This window comes from Pongo pygmaeus, chromosome X (genome assembly GCF_028885625.2).
Source record: "Pongo pygmaeus isolate AG05252 chromosome X, NHGRI_mPonPyg2-v2.0_pri, whole genome shotgun sequence".
Lineage (NCBI taxonomy): Eukaryota > Metazoa > Chordata > Mammalia > Primates > Hominidae > Pongo > Pongo pygmaeus.
Window position 1 is genome coordinate 2,453,681 of NC_072396.2, and position 17,887 is coordinate 2,471,567.

The 17,887-nt window shown below is 43.6% G+C and overlaps 1 protein-coding gene across 4 annotated transcripts in view; it reads left to right on the forward strand.

Moving 5' to 3' along the window:
- Positions 1-8,893, forward strand: part of GYG2 (glycogenin 2) — a 58,391-nt gene extending 49,498 nt beyond the window's left edge. For 2 of the 4 annotated variants that reach the window (XM_054473115.2, XM_063660062.1), the window contains exons 9-11: positions 1,586-1,690; positions 2,973-3,080; positions 6,767-8,893. In XM_054473115.2, the coding sequence (XP_054329090.1) occupies positions 1,586-1,690; positions 2,973-3,080; positions 6,767-6,928 (375 nt within the window). In that variant the 3' untranslated portion in view covers positions 6,929-8,893. The remainder of the gene's footprint in view (positions 1-1,585; positions 1,691-2,972; positions 3,081-6,766) is intronic. The other 2 variants (XM_063660064.1, XM_063660065.1) reach the window with 2 other exon arrangements.
- Positions 8,894-17,887: the final 8,994 nt, after the last annotated feature.

Here is a 17,887-nt window from a genome sequence, read left to right on the forward strand (position 1 = left end):
TTTTTTCTATTTCTTTCTGTGCTCCTGTTCCTCTGCCTTAGGGCATTGCACATACTGATCTGCTTTCATGTGCATTTTTCAGCATGTTCTTCTTCTTACTTCATTTCCAGTCATTCTACATCATTGGCTTCTACTCATCCTTCAGGCTTCATTCTAGATATTACTTCCCTAGAAGTGTCTCCCCCTTTAGGCCAGGTGAGGTCTCTTGATAACATTTTCTTTCCTAGAATTGATAACCATTTTCTTTCCTAGAATTTCTCATGGCTTGCCATTTTGTATTATTTGTTGATTTTCTGTCTTCTTTGATAGTAAGCTTCATGAAGGTGCAGATCATATCTGTGTAGGCCACTGTTTAATCTTCACTACCTACCTCTCCATAAACACCTGTGAAATGCATACATTCATGCCTCAATTAGGAGAATGAACTGGACATTCTCCTAAAAGGGAATGCTAGGATCAGAAATTTGGGAGCTGAGTATCCAAGTGACTGATCTCCACCCCAGCTGACATCACTCAAAATCTCTCCTAAAAGGGAATGCTAGGATCAGAAATTTGGGAGCTGAGTATCCAAGTGACTGATCTCCACCCCAGCTGACATCACTCAAAATCTCTGGGATCGTGGCCTGCGAGTCTGCATTTGAAGGATTACAATTCTCTTAAGTTGGCCTGGTGCAGGCAAGAGGGGCTCATGTTGAGGCTTAACCCCATCCACCCCCAAGAATTCCACAGAGTGTTTTCAGTGAGGATGTCAGTGTTCTCTTATCTCTGTTGCTCACACTCATTAAGCTAACTGCTTTGTGACCTGACTTGATGGGGGCCCCAGTGTTTGGACACAGATTTGCTTCTTGACCCTGTATTTGTCAAGGTAGGCTAGCTGCTATAACAAACAGCCCCCAAATAAGTAAAAGTTTATTTCTCATTTGTATCACAGCCAACTGGGGTGGCCAAGGTATCCTCTACCCCATGCAGCCTTTCAGGGATCCAGGATGCTCTATTGTTGTGCACCACCTTCTAGGGCAGCTCTTCTCAAGTGAGACTCCTTGGGAGGATTAGGCACTGTTGCTGATGGCAGCCACTGTACGTAATGCATTAAGTTATCTCCTCCCCATCTAGAATGGTGTTAGATATGGACCATCCTTGGGAGAGTTGAGAAAAGAGTCACCTGATTTGTTCTCTGTTTGGTTTTCTTTTCTTATGGAGGCCCAGTTCAGAGAGGGTGGAGGGATCTTGTTTTTCACCTGGCTGGTGGAAGAAGAGAGGATAGGAATATCTTATTCCTCTCGTTGCCCAGCCCAGAGGTGAGTCACATCACCTCCTCACATTCACTCAATCTGCTTGTGGGAATCACTTCCATGGTCTTGTCCAGGTGCAAGGAGGTCACAAAATGCACTTAGACATTAGCCCGAGAAGAAGAAGAAACAAAGACAGGTATTGGTGAGCGTATCACCTTGCCCCAGTCCTATCCCATATCAAGTTGTATTTGCACCATAGAGGCAGAAAAAAATAGAGTGGGTATTTTCAATTAAGTTGCATTTATTTGCACGAAGGTTTGACTTAACTTGCCTTTGCTCTTTCTTTATAACAGATGATAGCTTGTCCTGAAATTGAGACTCCTGCCGTGATAACGTGTGACCCACTGTCCCAGCCTTCCCCTCAGCTTGCAGACTTCACAGAGACTGAAACCACCTTGGTATTCCTCATCTACATGACCTACACATGGCCAGCTCTCAATGCTTGTTATTTTCTCGCAGTGTCTATCCCCATTACATACCAGTGGGGGCGCCATATGCTTTTAAAAATTCCTCCCTTTTTTTTTTTTTTTTTTTTTTTTTGAGTGGTTTCTCCCACCTGGAATAAGTTGTGTTATAATTAGTCTATTTCTCTATTATCCAGGTGGATAAGGAATCTGGCTGTCTGTTCGAACTTATTGTGGGGTTTTCTTTTTGGTCATTTTGTTATTCTCTTCCACTTTGCTTAAAAAAATTAATAAGAAAAAGATACAACATCTATATAGCATCTATGTTTCCATTAATTTTTTTAAACTTTTGATAGGACTTGCACCATGTCTAAAATCAATATTCCATGACTATGGATTTTATTTTAATTCTTTTTTTTCTCTAAATTTACCCTTATGAATCTGGGCTTTTATTGCCACATATCATCAGAAAACTGGCTTTATGGACATCCCCTTTTTTTTTTAAGCTCTCAGAGAGACTATCTTAGTAAAATGCTTCTGTAGGCATTTGGTATAAACAAGTCAAATCTCTCTGAAAATTTAACTTTCATGAATTGCATAAGAACTTGTAGCATCTCTTCTTGTCTGAGACATGGTGGATGGCTCAGAAAAAGTGAGGGGAGAGAAGCTGAGCTATTTTTAGCATTCCCAGAAAAGAAGATCGAGCACAGTCCATCAATTTTTTTTTAAAAGTTAGTTATAGTGCCGGACGCAGTGGCTCACGCCTGTAATCCCAGCACTTTGGGAGGCCGAGGTGGGCAGATCATGAGGTCAGGAGATCAAGACCATCCTGGCTAACACGGTGAAACCCCGTCTCTACTAAAAATACAAAAAATTAGCCAGGTGTGGTGGCGGGCGCCTGTAGGCCCAGCTACTCCGGAGGCTGAGGCAGGAGAATGGTGTGAACCCGGGAGGTGGAGCTTGCAGTGAGCCGAGATCACGTCACTGCACTCCAGCCTGGGCAACAGAGTGAGACTCCGTCTCAAAAAAAAAAAGTTATAATAAAGATGAGGTCTTGCTATTTTGCCGAGGCTGGTCTCGAACTCCTGGGCTCAGGCAATCCTTCTGCCTTGGCCTCCTAAAATGCTGGGATTACAGGCATGAGCCACCACGCCTGGCCTCAACCCAATAATTTGATTTTATTTTACCCCAGGATAAAGAGTTCTCCGTCATTTAGATTAGGGCTACAGTTCCCTGCAGCCCACCGCAGACTAATGATGGAATGGTTATGTTTTAGCAGCCAGCAAATAAAGTCGAAAGTGTCTCATCCGAGGAAACCTTCGAACCAAGCCAGGAACTCCCTGCTGAGGCTGTCAGGGACCCCAGTCTGCAGGATGCACTGGAGGTGGTATCCAAATTCTTCCCCTTGCCCGAGGCTCCCGGTGGGGGCCATCCACCGTCACTGAGGTCAACTGCATGCACACAACAGCTGTTAATTTTTCAGCCTCATTTAACCAAAAATAAGAATCGGCTTCCCTCTTCCCCTGCCTCTGATTCTTCTGTCTTCTCTCTGGCATTTGCCTGGGGTGATCGGCCGACTCTGTTTTGCCGTCTTCAAGTCTGATCATCACGCTTTTTCTCTCTTTAAAAGCTGTTCTGCAGAAGTGATCAGGAGGGAAGTTGAGGGACTATGGAAATTAATGCATAGCAATCCATTTTCTGAAATGAAGAGATTAAAAGCTGAAAATTCGAGGGAGTGGGGCATGCTAATGTTCGAATCCAAATGGGGCATGCAAATAATTTCTTCTTTCAGGATGAAATGAGAGATGCATGCTTTCTGTTCCTTCCTCTTAGAGATGTTTTCATCTTCAACTACATTCTCTCCATTGATGCATTTAATGAAAGCAATTGCTAACGTTTTCTCTTTCTCTTTAAGCATGATCTAATAACGCCATTTGGTCTTTAAGTAATAATCAATACAGCTCTAGAGCTAGGTTTAGGTCTAGACTGAAAGTTGGTATTGAACACATATTTAGAATGTGACCTACTGTATCATAAATGTTTTCGTTGGCTAAGTGCCTTCCCTAGACAGTCACCCTTGGAGAAAATGTGAACTTGTTTTTCTCATTCTTACTTGGTTAATGTTCAAATGCAGCATTTTGAACTTAATTTCTAGAGCAAGTTTTCTTATAAACATGTGAATGTATCCCTTCAGCATGTTCCACCCTCGTGGTCATCATTTGAGGCTCTATGAATTGAATCTGTAGTTATTAGTGAGTGACAGGGCATCAGTGTGAGGTTGGGTAGACCTACATTGGACAGCTCAGCCATGTGGTGGGTTTGGGATCCTGGGTGAGTTCATTATTTTTTCTTTTTAAAAATTATTATTATTATTTAGAGACAGGGTCTTCCTGTGTAGCCCAGGCTGGAGTGCAGTGGCATGATCATAGCTAAGCAGTCCTCCTGCCTCAGCCTTCCAAGGAAATGGGACTACAGGCATGGGCCACTGTAACCAGCTGATTTTTTATTTTTATTTTTTGTAGAGTTGGGGTTTCACTATGCTGTCCAGGCTGGTTTCGAATACCTGGCCTCAAGTGATCCTCCTTTTTTGGCCTCTCGAAATGCTGGGATTACAGGCATGAGCCACAGCGCCCAGCCTGAGTTGATTACTTTGCTTCAGTGTTCATGAGGTGGAGACTAGGTTGCCCACCTCACAGAATTGGAAGGAGGGTATTAAAAAGGAGAGTGGTATAGGGAAAGCCCTAGTTAGTGCTTGGCTCATAAAGATGAGGAAGATTTCGGTCATTGATTTGCTAAACCGGGGCACTTTGACCTTCTTCTCCTGTGTGTCCACACTGTCCTCTAGGGGAACTTTATTTAGTATCTTGTATAATACCCTAATTCGTAACATTGGAGCAGCTTGTTGTTTTCTTGGATACTCATCTCTTGTTAGCAGAAATGTCACAATCACTGTGCTGTTTTGTCTTGAAAACTAGTATGGGGTTGGGTGCTGTAGGTCTTGTTAATTCCAGAAACATTTCATTCTCAGGAACTGAATGGATCTAAATGCAAGTGCTCTTAGAGGGGAGAAATGCTGCAGTATCCTGAAGTGGACTTTTTAATTTATTTGTTAACTCTTGCTATCACCTTAATCGATAGGATGGCTGTCTTTAAATAAAATATAATATATGGGAATGAGTGTAGAAGGCAGAATCTTACATGTAAAAACCTTCTAAAAACACTGGCAAGTAATTGGAGAAGAAAGTAGTATATGCCCATGGCGTAAAAACTCAAATTTATCTTTCTATATATCTATCTCTGTACATGTCATGTATCTATCTATCTACCTCTTATCGATTTTCTTTTTTTTTTTTTTTTGACAGAGTCTCACTCTGTCGCCCAGTCTGGAGTGCAGTGGCGTGATCTCGGCTCACTGCAACCTCCGCCTCCCAGGTTCAAGTGATTCTCCTGACTCAGCCTCCCGGGTAGCTGGGACTACAGTCGCCCACGACCAAGCCTGGCTAATTTTTGTATTTTTAGTAGAGATGGGGTTTCACCATGTTGGCCGGGCTGGTCTCGAACTCCTGACCTCAAGTGATCCACCTGCCTCGGCCTCTCAAAGTGGGATTACAGGCATAAACCACCACACCCAGCTATCTATTTTCTATCATCTATCTCATCTATGTATCCATTCATCCTCACATCTAGATAATAGATACATAGATATAGAAGAGACAAAACCTAGGTAGTAGATAGATAAAGATGATAGATAAATGAATGATAGAGTGATAGATGATAGATAGGTAGACAGGTAGATATTTTAGATAAATAGATAAATGATAGAGTGATAGAATGGATAGATGGGTGGATGGATAAATGGATAGATAGATTGATAGAAAGTAGATAGGTAGATAGAGATCATAGATAAATAGGTAGATGATGGAGTGATAGATGACAGATGATTTATTGATAAATAGAATGGATGGACGGATGGATGGATGGATGAGTGGATAGATAGAACATAGGTAGATAGATGAGATAGATGATAGATAATAGATGGTTGGTAGATGAGATAGATGATAAATACATAGATAGATAGATGTGTGTGTGTCTGTTATTGTTACCATCTTTAAATTTTTAAAAGTCTCTTTCTAGTTCTTGGTAAGAAGTGTTTAAAGCAAATGTATTTATTCTTTTTGTTGACTCATCTGAATGCCAAACAAAAGTAAGTGTGTGTGTGTGTTGTTACACACTTGCATATTCATCTATTTTTTCATATGTCCCTTAAGAAGGCAGAAACTCTGCCATTGAAAAAACTATCTGAATTATTATTTAAATTCCTTTGCCAAGCAGTCCAAATTCTTACAGGCTTTATTTACATGAGGTGAGTTTTTTTTCATTTAACATAGTTTGGTTATTCACTGTCATACAAAACAGAAGTTTTGGTGGGTGAGAGTATTAAATTAGTAGTGTGTGTGTGCACATGTGCATGTGTGCATGTGTGTGTTTAAAATGGTTTAGTGGCTAGAAATGAAAACAATTCTTCAGAAAAAGAGAACATATACAATTACATTTTATAAAATTTCAAAAAACTTAAGCAAAAAAAATTATCTTCTAAGCATATTATACTAAATCTAGTGTGTATTTAGCTCAAAAGAAAAGTGCTGCTGGGTGTGGAGGCTCACACCTGCAATCCCAGTTCACTGGGAGGCCAAGGCAAGAGGATTGCTTGAGCCCAGGAATTCAAGACCACCCTGGGCAACATAATGAGACCCCATCTGTGCAAAAAATACAAAAATTAGCTGGGCATGGTGGTGTGCACTGTAGTCCCAGCTACTGAGGAGGCAGAGGTGGGAGGATCTCTTGAGCCCAGGAGGTCAAGGCTGCAGTGAGCTATGACTACACCACTGCACTCCAGCCTGGACGACAGAGACCCTGTCTCATTAAAAACAAAGTGCTGGTGATTCGCAATCTCTTTTTGAGAACTGAGATGCATCTTTCTGCAGGACCCTACACTGGATGGGTTTTAGCAGTCTTTCCCTTGATAATGGACAGCTGCAAAAACCATCTCCCACTGACTGTCTTCCCTAGGTCGACCTGGCCGTCTCTGTTTCCCAGATCTCCATCGAAGAGAAGATGAAGGAATTGAGCCCCGAGGAGGAGAGGAGGAAGTGGGAGGAAGGCCGTATCGACTACATGGGGAAGGACGCGTTTGCTCGCATCCAGGAGAAGCTGGACCGGTTCCTGCAGTAATCTGGCAGCTGGTGGGCGTTGTGTGTAGTTAGACAATGTCCTGTTGGGTGATCCTGTTGTGTGGAGATCTCCTCTGGTCCTTTCAAAGGGAAACGCTGTTGAACCTTGTGCCTCTATTTATGCTTAATCCATTTGAGTGCCTCATACAAAAAACGTAGAATATAGAAATCCACCTTAAAGCCCCTCGCCCCAACCCCTCCACCAATGCCTTCTGGGCTTTCTTCAGAGGTCAGGTCTACCCTTGAACCTGTCAGCAAAAGCGAGCAGTAATAACATTCTAGTAGACCCTTGATGGTGGTCTCTGCTCTTGCCCGAAGGACCTCTGAAGTACGCTGGAGCTGTGTTGTACAGGTGCTATGAGACCTACCCTATTTAGAATTAAACCTCACTGCAAATTTCCTCCCATCACTAAGCTAACAACACTAATATACGTATTTAGCACCTCTGAGGCTTTGCCGTGGAGACCCATTTCTGTAGGGCTAAGGAAACATTTAGACGTGGTGACTGACTTTCATTTGGACTTGGCGAAGCGTATCTGAGAAACACCTCGGCTGTGGTCTCTCTGCTTTAAATCCTAACAGGACTTCCTAGAGCGTTGACAGAAATTCTACTTGTGGACGTTGGGAAGAAAGATTGTAGGTGGCTTGGGGGATGTAGGTGGCTTAGAGGATCTAAACCGATTCACTTCCTGGTTGAGAAGAATCAAGGGCTTGCCCCTAAACGATTTAGAGCAACAACTTGCTCAGGATAACAGGATCTAGAGATGCTCTCTGCTTGACAACAAAAGTCAGGGTGCAGTCGGTCCACCCTTGACTGCTCTTGGCTTGGTCTCTACCCTCACTACCTCAGTTCTCATTAACTTAGTGACTCACTGCCCTCCTCTAAGCCATTTCCACTCAGCTCTTTCCAGAGAATTCTCAGTTTTATGAGACGGGAAACTTTATTTCACGAGAAAGCCTCATTGTCAGAAGTATCTTCATTCAATGGGCACAATATGCTGTGTATCTCACCAGGTGGCTGTCAGGGGCCACCGAGAGTGTCGTTAAAAATGGGCATCGTTGTAATAAAGGAGGAAAGTGCGATTTTGAAATGTGTGGAAGGTTTATTTATCATGCACATTCCAGGGAAAAGCAGAGAGTAAATTAGAGATGGGATAGGAAGGCCGTGGGAGAACTCGATCCTAGCCTGTGTCAGCTAGATGTGTTTACGTGGAGAGGAGTGGCCACTTTTTAGGTCACCTGAAGCAGTTTAGCCTTTGGATAGAGGAACCTGCCTCAATTTATGGCATTAGTGGTGGCATTTTTGTGTGTGCAAGATGTGGGTGATGGAGGGGCTGTTTCTTTTTCCGTGTGGGTGGTTAATAATCTTCAGTCTCAGAGGGCGATGCTCATAGGATATTTCAGGGGTTAATTTAAAATAGCCATATGGATACAGTCTCAGGTGAGTCAGGGTTGGATGGTCATCGGCTTTCAGAGGGAGACCACGGGAATGTTCAGGGAAAAATTGTCAGCTTCTCTGAGGACCAGAATTCATGTTCACGGGCAGTGATGACTTGGCTTATGGAGTGAGTCCAGTCTGGAATTCCGGCGTGCATTCTAGCCTGTATCATCTCATTTGGACAAATGCTGGCACGTTTAAATTAAAATGTTAAAAAACAGCCATGTGGTCTCCTTCCAGTGTGTGTTTGCCTATTTCCTGCGATATCAGGGTTATATTTTATATTAAACCAAGGGTAGGGCCTTTCTATTTTATTTTCGGCCTTTTCTATTGTATTTTGTTTTTAAAATAGTAAGCATCGGGCTGGGCGTGGTGGCTCACTCCTGTAATGCCAGCACTTTGGGAGGCTGAAACAGGTGGATCACGTGAGGCCGGGAGTTCAAGACCAGCCTGGGCAACATGGTGAGACCCCGTCTCTACCAAAAACACAAAAATATTAGCCGGGCATGGTGGCACACGTCTGCAATCCCAGCTACTGGGGCGTCTGAGGCACAAGAGTTGCTTGAGCCAGGGAGGCAGAGGTTGCAGTGAGCTGAGATCACACCACCATACTCCAGCCAGGGCGACAGAGTGAGAATCTGTCTCAAAAAAAAAAAATAAATAAAATATAAGAAGAATAAGCATTATTTGAGCTGGAATTGCAAGGTAAAATTTTAAAAGTAAACAATAAACATACTTTATTTTATTTTTGATTTAAAATGTTTTTTAACTGTCATGTAATAATTGTACATATTTATGGGGCACGTAGTAAAGTTGCAATACACGTAATGTCTACTGATCAGGTCATGGGAATTAGCATATCCATCGTCTCCAACCTGTACCTTTTTTTGTATTGGGAACGTTCACTATTCTCCTTCTATATATATATATATTTGAAACTATATAATATATGATTTTGAGCTGTAGTCATCCTACAGTGCTATATACCAGCGGTCCCCAACCATTTTGGCACCAGGGACCAGTTTCATGGAAGACAATTTTTCCAGAAACCAGGCTGGGGGGATGGTTTTGGGATGATTCAGGTGCATGACACTTATTGTGCACTTTATTTCTGTTATGATTACATTGCAACATGCAATGAAATAATTATACAACTCAGCATCATGTAGAATCAGTGGGAGCCCCGAGCTTGTTTTCCTGCAACTGGACAGTCCCATCCAGAGGTGATAGGAGACAGATCATCAGGCATTAGATTCTCATAAGGAGCACACAACCTAGATCCCTCACATGCACAGTTCACGGTAAGGTTTGCACAGCTATGAGAATCTAATGCCGCCACCGATCTGTCGGGAGGCAGAAGAGCTCAGGTGGTAATGGGAGCAATGGGGAGCGGCTATCAATACAGATGAAGCTTTGCTCACTCGCCCGCTACTCACCTCCTGCTGTGCGGCCCAGTTCCTAACAGGCCATGGACCAGCACTGGACTGCAGCCCAGGGGTTGGGGACCCCTGCTGTAGAACACTAGAACTAGCTTAAAAAAACCCCAAAAACTGGATCTCATAGAAGTAAGAACTAGAACAGAGGATACCAGAGGTCAGGAGGGGTAGGGAGAAGGGGTGATGGGGAGAGATTTGTTAAAGGGTACAAAATTACAGCTAGATAGGAGGAGTCAGTTCCAACAATAAATTTAAATTATCAGATGCATTTTTCAGAATTGCTGGTCACAGTAAAATGCATAGAACTGTTTACTTCTAACCCTTTGCAATCTCACAGGATCTCTTTAGGAAAGGTACCCATTTTCTGAACTTTGCTTTGTCAATTTCATTCATTCATTCATTTGTCATATGCTTATTGAGTGCTCTCTTTATACCCAGCTCTGTGACATGGGACAAATCAATACACCATAAGTTTGGGAATATACACTTTTTTCCATGAGAAATCCTCATTGTCAGAAGTATCTTCATTCAATGGGCACAATATGCTGTGTATCTCACTGGGTGGCTGTCAGGGGCCACCGAGAGTGTCGTTAAAAATGGGCATGTTGATTGATGTCTCATGTCTCCCTAGAATATATAAAACCAAACTGTGCTCTGGCCACCTTGGACACATGTCACCAGGACCTCCCGAGGCTGTGTCAGGGGTGTGTGTCCTCAACCTTGGCAAAAGAAACTTTCTAAACTGAAACCTGTCTCAGATTTTCAGGGTTCACAGGTACAGTGCTCAGCACGTGGGTGGGGGGTTCATGCATACCCAATACCTCACTACTACAGAATATACCCTAGTGACAAACTGGCACGTGTACCCCTTAGACCTAACATAAAAGTTGAAATTATTTAAAAAAAATAAATAAATATTATGAGATTATTATCTGGTGGCAAGTGGAAATGATGTGGGAAGGAAAGGATTTCTAGATCTGTTGACTTGGCAGGGTGGATTGATGCCTATAGATCCACAGGAATAAGTTATAGTACTTTCGTTCCTCAAAGCCACTTGGTCAAATCCTGCCGAAACCTTTGGCTGATACTTGGAAGCACGAAACAGGTCCTAGTGTTAAAGCGTTTTGGGGTGGAACTGTAGTTTGAAGCAGTGAGGGGTTTCTTTCTGACCACCACCCTTGAATTAGGAAAAGCAGACAATTCTTTCTGGTTTCATAGGCCTCTGCTCTTTAGCGTACAGTACCATTTTAAAAATTATTTATTTATGTATCTTTGGCCGATTACAGTGACTCACACTTGTACCCGGTACTTTGGGAGGCCAAGGCGGGCAGATCGCCTGGAGGCCAAGGCGGGCAGATCGCCTGAGGTCAGGAGTTCAAGACCAGCCTGGCCAACATGGTAAAACCCCGTCTCTACCAAAAATACAAAAATTAGGCATGGTAGTGCATGCCTGTAATCCCAGCTACTCAGGAGGCTGAGGCAGGAGAATTGCTTGAACCCAGGAGGTGGAGGTTGCAGTGAGCTGAGATCACACCACTGCACTCCAGCCTAGACAACAGAGTGAGACTCTGTCTCAAAAAAAAGAAAGAAAAATAAAATAATTAAATAATCTATTTTAATTATTTTATTTTATTTTATTTTATTTTATTTTATTTTTATTTTTTTGACATGGAGTCTTACTCTGTTGTCCAAGCTGGACTGCAGTGGCCTGATCACCGCTTCCTGCAGCCTCCAACTCCAGGGCTCAAGTGATCCTCCCACCTCAGCTTCTCAAGTAGCTGGGATTACAGGCATGTGCCACCACACCCAGCTAATTTTTTAAACTTTGTAGAGGCAGGGTCTCATAGGAGTCTCACTATGTGGCCCAGGCTGGTCTCCAACTCCTGGCCTCAAGCAGTCCTCCTGCTTTGACCTCCCAAAGTACTGAGGATTACAGGCATGAACCACTGTGCCTGGCCCCCATTTTTTTTAATAGATCAAAGGAGTTGCATAGGTTTACAAACTTGATGTCTTCTATCCCTGCTCTATCCATCATCCTAAGGAACAAAATGAAGTTTTTATTGGCCCAGACAATATCTGTTGGAAGCACATTCGTGCAAATCCAGCTATACCTAGTATGTGACATATACTGTGCAAGAATATACTTTACACGGGATTGTAGCATGCCTTGAGGATGCTTGTCTGGATTCCATTGCATAGTTGCTAAATGCTGATGCTCTGTGAGTCTGTCATTATTGCAGCATTCATGGCCCAACACTCAGCTGCACAAAAGAGCTTTTCTGTTCCTCTTTCCCTCCCTAGCACACTCCTCTTATCACTACTGTGTTTTGATTGTTCAACATGTACAACAGTCCAATTTATTATTTTTTTAATGTTTAAATGGTTCCTTTTTTTTTTTTTTTTAAATGACACAGGGTCTTACTCTGTTGCCCAGGCTGGAGTGCAGTGGCATGATCATACAGCTCACTGCTGTCTCAACCTCCTGGGTTCAAGTGATCCTCCCATCTCAGCCTCCCAGGTGGCTGGGACTACAGGCAAGAGCCACCATGTCTGCCTCAAATTGTACCAGATTTACCAGTGGGACTCTCTTTAGATGGATTCTTAAGTCTATGAACTGATCCCATTAGTCTTTTTTTATTTTTATTTTTATTTATTTTTGAGACAGAGTCTCACTCTGTCACCAGGCTGGAGTGCAGTGGCACGATCTCAGCTCACTGCAACCTCCACCTCCCAGGTTCAAGTGATTCTGCTGCCTCAGCCTCCCAAGTAGCTGGGATTATAGGCACGTGCTACCACGCCTGGCTAATTTTTGTATTTTTAGTAGAGACGGGGTTTCACCATGTTGGTCAGGCTGGTCTCAAACTCCTGGCCTCAAGTGATCTGCCTGCCTTGGCCTCCCAGAGTGCTGGGATTCCAGGCGTGAGCCACCGCACCTGGCCCCCATTAGTCTTTGATTACATCCTTGCTTCCTGGCAAAATGAGATTCTCCAGAACCATCATAGATTTTCTCCCCTCACACCTGGGGCCAGACATTTCTCCAAGGTCTTATTTTTAAGAACAAGCCAATTTTGATGTTCTAAATTGACTTCACACCTCCTCAGGGAAACACAGCCAGTAGTTTAAAAACATCTTTGTAACAAATGAACGCTAAGCCCCACATCTTCTCTCCTTATCTATAAAATAGGGATTACAATACCACATACTCATCAGAATTTTCTAAGGATAAAACGAGACAATGAACATAAAGCTCTTAGCACAGTCTGTGGGAACAATTAAGCATGAAAGCATGAGCTGCTGCTCTCATTGTCAACATCTGATTGAAATCTTGTTGTTGAGACAGAGTCTTACTGTGTTGCTTAGGCTGGAGTGCAGTGGCACCATCAGCGCTCACAGCAGTCTTGACCTCCCAGGCTCAAGTCATCCTCTTGCCTCAGCCCCCCTAGTACCTGGGATGACAGACTTGCACCACCATGCGCAACTAATTTTTTTTTTTTTTTTTCAGTAGAGACAGATTTCGCCGTGTTGCCCAGGCCGGTCTCGAACTGGACTCAAGCGATCTGCCCACCTCTACCTCCCAAAGTGCTGGGATTACAGGTGTGAGCCACCGTCCCTGGCCTTATTGAGATCTTTAGAGATACTGCCAATAACTTGGGTTTTAAAAATTATATTGCTTGAGCCCGGGAGGTGGAGGCTGCAGTGAGCCAAGATCACGCCACTGCACTCCAGCTTGGGTGATACAGCGAGACTATGTCTCAAAAAAAGAAGAAGAAGAAGAAGAAAAAAATTACCATTAAGATAAAAAATGTTTATGACTGTGTATGATAATGTTTACAAATTTAGCCAGCCTACGCAACATAGCAAGACCCTGTCTCTACAACAACAACAAAAATAATTAGCCGGGTATGGTGGTATGTGCCTGTAGTCCCAGCTACTCGGGTGGCTGAGGTGGGAGGATCACTTGTGCCCAGGAGTTTGAGAACACCCTGGGCAACATAGAAAGACCCCAGCTCCATAAAAATACATAAATATAGCCAGGCATGGTGGTGCATGCCCGTAGTCCCAGCTACCTGGGAGGCTGAGGTGGGGGGTTAGCTTGAGCCCGGGAAGTCAAGGCTGCAGCAAGCCATGATCGCACCACATACTGTCCAGCCTGGGCAACAGAGCAAGACCCTGTCTCAAAAAGAAAAAGACTTAGAAATATTAGTAAACATGGTAGACACCTGTTCATTAATTCTGCTTGAACAAGTAGTCAAGGAAAAGAAGTGACTTGAATAGAGCTAAGGGCTTTTATTCAGCAGATCCTCACCAGACAGCTCCTGTGCACAGATAATTGATTCACTGTGGCACAGCAGGATCTGAGTTTTGTAAGATGAGGAGAGGAGAGGGGTACATGTTTTTGAGGACTGGCCCAAGTTTCACTTTTCTGGCCAGGCGCAGTGGTTCTCGCTGGTAATCCCAGCACTTTGAAAGGCCGAGACGGGTGGATCACTTCAGGTCAGGAGTTTGAGACCAACCTGACAACATGGCAAAACCCCATCTCTACTAAAAATATGGAACCTAGCCAGGCGTGGTGGTGCGCTCCTGTAATCCCAGCTATTTAGGAGGCTGAGGCAGGAGAATCGCTTGAAGCTTGGAGGCTTGAACGTTGGAACCTTGAGCCGAGATTGTGCCACTGCACTCCAGCCTGTGCAACAGAGCAAGACTCTGTTTAAAAAAAAAAAACAAAACAGAAAACAAATTACGCTTTTCTTCATCTTCAGCTGTTGCAAAACCTGGCATCGTGTCCATTGGAGACTGTTGTTGCTGTGGTTTAAATGCCTCTTTCTTGGTATTATGGGTGCAATCCCTTTTCAGCAACTCTCAGGACAGTTTATTTTGCAAGGCTTTGCAATATGTCAAGGTTCAGGGGAAAGTGGGGGTAACAAAAAGGAGAGGAGAAAAGAGAAAAATATAGGAAAAGGAGGCAAGAGTTGAAGCAACATAAACTGGGGTCTGTCTCTGTTTTATTGTAGTGCAAACACAAAACATTAAATTTATTATCTTAACCATTTTCAAGAGTACAGTTCAGGCCAGCTGTGGTGGCTCATGCCTGTAATCTCAGCACTTTGGGAGGCCACGGTGAGTGGATCTCGAGCTCAGGAGATGGAGATGAGCCTGTGCAACAGGACGAAACCTCGTCTCTACAAAAAAAATACAAAAATTAAAAAAAGAAAAGGGGGGGAGTAGAGTTAAGAGTTCAGTAAAGTCTAATCACATTGCTGTGCATGGGTCTCCAAAACTTTTTCATCTTGCAAAACTGAAACTCTGCCTGATAGCAGTGGGGAGATCTGAGTTACCCTGAGTTACCAGTGGCGAATCTGTAGGGGTCTGCCACAATTTCAATACTTGCCTCCTCTGAAGAAAGAATTTGACTGAGGGCGTAAGGCAGAAAAAGAGACCGAGGCAAGTTTCAGAGCAGGAGTGGAAGTTTATTTTAAAAAGCCTTAGAACAGGAAGAAAGGAAGGTACTCCTGGAAGAGACGCAAGTACATGCCTGAAGGTGAAAGAGAGCGAGAGCGAGGGAGTTTAACCTTGATCCTGGGAGTTTACACGCTGGCCTCTTTCTTACCCATGATTCTTCCCTTGGGGTGAGCTGCCCACATAAGCCCTGCCCTCCTTACCCTTGGGAAGTGAGCATGTGCAGTGTGTTTAGGGACTGTACGAATGCCGGTCTGAGGCTTTCTTCCTTTTCTGGTGGAGGCTCCCGGAAGGTCATACTTCGCCATTTCATCTCTTTTCCCTGGCATTTGCAGTCAATGAACACTTTAATGTTAATAGCTGTATTACTGGAAAGGAGTCCAGATCCAGACCCCAAGAGAGGGTTCTTGGAGCTCGTGCAAGAAGGAATTCTGAGCGAGTTCACAGAGTAAAGTGAAAGCAAGTTTATTAAGAAAGTAAAGGAATACATGAATGGCTCCTCTATAGACAGAGCAGCCCCGAGGGCTCCTGGTTTCCCATTTTTATGGTTATTTCTTGATGATACACTAAACAAGGGGTATATTATTCTTTCTTTCCCTTTTTAGACCATATAGGGAAACTTCCTGACGTTCCCATGGCATTTGTAAACTGTCACAGCGCTGGTGGGAGTGTAGCAGTGAAGACCACCAGAGGTCACTCTTGTCACCATCTTGGTTTGGCTGGGATCTGGCCGGTTTCTGTACTGCAACCTGTTTTATCACCGAGGGCTTCCTGCCGACCTCCTGTCTCATCCTGTGACTATGAATGCCTCACACGCCTCCTGGGAATGCAGCCCAGCAGGTCTCAGCCTCATGTTACCCAGCCCCTATTCAAGATGGAGTGGCTCTGCTTCCACTGCCTCTGATAGTGTCACAGGCCATGCTCACTCATGTTTGGCTCAGAATAAATCTCTTCAAATATTTTAGAGTTTTACTCTTTATCGGCAGCATCTTGTCCAGTTCCAATGAGGAGCTCTTGAAAGCTAAAACCAAGAAGTCTTCCCCATGGGAGAAGCACCCCCAAATCTTGTTCTCACCAATCAGGTGCATTGGCGGATCTTCCTTTCCTCCCTGTCCTCCCCTTCTCCTCGTGCACCACTTGCTGTTTCCCTTCTCCCACGAATGCTCTCCAGGGCCTGCTTCACTTCTCACAGTGCCCTAACTCTTGGCTCTGCAGGAAAATGACTTTACGGGAATTTCTCCTTGTAAGGATTTTATAACCCAATGGATGGACCCTGATGGGAGAAAACCCAGGGGTGAAAAATTAAAATGGCAAAACGTTACTGGAAACTGGTCCCTATCTAGATCCCAAGAGAGGGTTCTTGTGTTGTACCCAAGCGAGTTAGAAAAACGCCACATTTTGAGATGAATCAAGAGTCCTTTATTAGCCGGCGACCGAGAGACGGCTAATGCTCAAAATTCTCTCGGCCCCGAGGAAGGGGCTTGATTAACTTTTATACCTTGGTTTAGGAAGGGGGGGGGGGTCTAGTTAAAACAATTTTACAGAAGTAAAGTAGGCAAAAAGTTAAAAGGATAAATGGTTACAGGAAAGTAAACAGTTCCAGGTGCAGGGGCTTTAAGACTATTACAAGGTGATAGACGCGGGGCTTTGGGCGTTACTAATCAGACGAATTCCTGGGAGCTGAGGATACAGCTTGCCACAGTATCTTATCCGTTAATTGCATTCTTGGATGTGCTGGGAGTCAGCTTGCACGAGTTAAGTCCTTGAGGAAGGGGCTGCCAGTGAAAGAGCCAAGATGGAGTCAGTCTGGCTCTCTTGGCTAAGGGAGAGTCAATTCAGGTGGAAACAAGGCTAGGTGATTAAAGGAAAAGGGAGAGTCTAAAAACAGAGTTAGTAAAAACCAGGTTGGGTATTACATTCCCCACTTGTGTTTTTGGGGAATCAAATCGTTGATTCCTCAGTTATAACAAGCGGGTTATATTGAGTCTTAAGGTACATAAGTTTGACAGAAGCTATGCATTGTTTTATAAAATTAAGAAACCAATTTAATATATAAGGCCCCAAAATTAAACTTAATAGTATGATGAGGAGAGGTCCAGCTAACCCAGTGATTAAAGTAGTTAGCCAGGGGTTCTAGTTGAACATGTTCTGATACCAGGGGATATTATTTGTCTTGTTCCTGTTGGTGCCTATCTAGATTTTCTTGAACTTTTGGAGTGTATCTTTTATGACTAAGAATGGTGGAGGAACAGTTAAATCAACTCTGTCAGAGGGTTTCTGGAACATAGGGTCATCTAGAGCAGTTAAAGGCCCGATTGGCTTGGGTGGGCTCCATGAGACCAGGATTTTTTTTTTTTTTTTTTTGGATGGTGAACATAGTCCCAACATCAAATCCTGGGATATAAAATCTTAATCTCCATGACATGCCATAATATTATTGAGTTGAATTAGGGTCATGGACAGTTATAGTAAGAGGATTACAATTTTTTCTAGTACATAATTTAGGACAAGAAGCACGAGTTATGGAATGAAGATCTGGTTGATCCCCCAGAGCAGGTGGCTAAAGTTACACATGTCCAATCAGGGCAGAAAAACTGATAAGTATCTCGACAGCTAACATCAGGGTGAT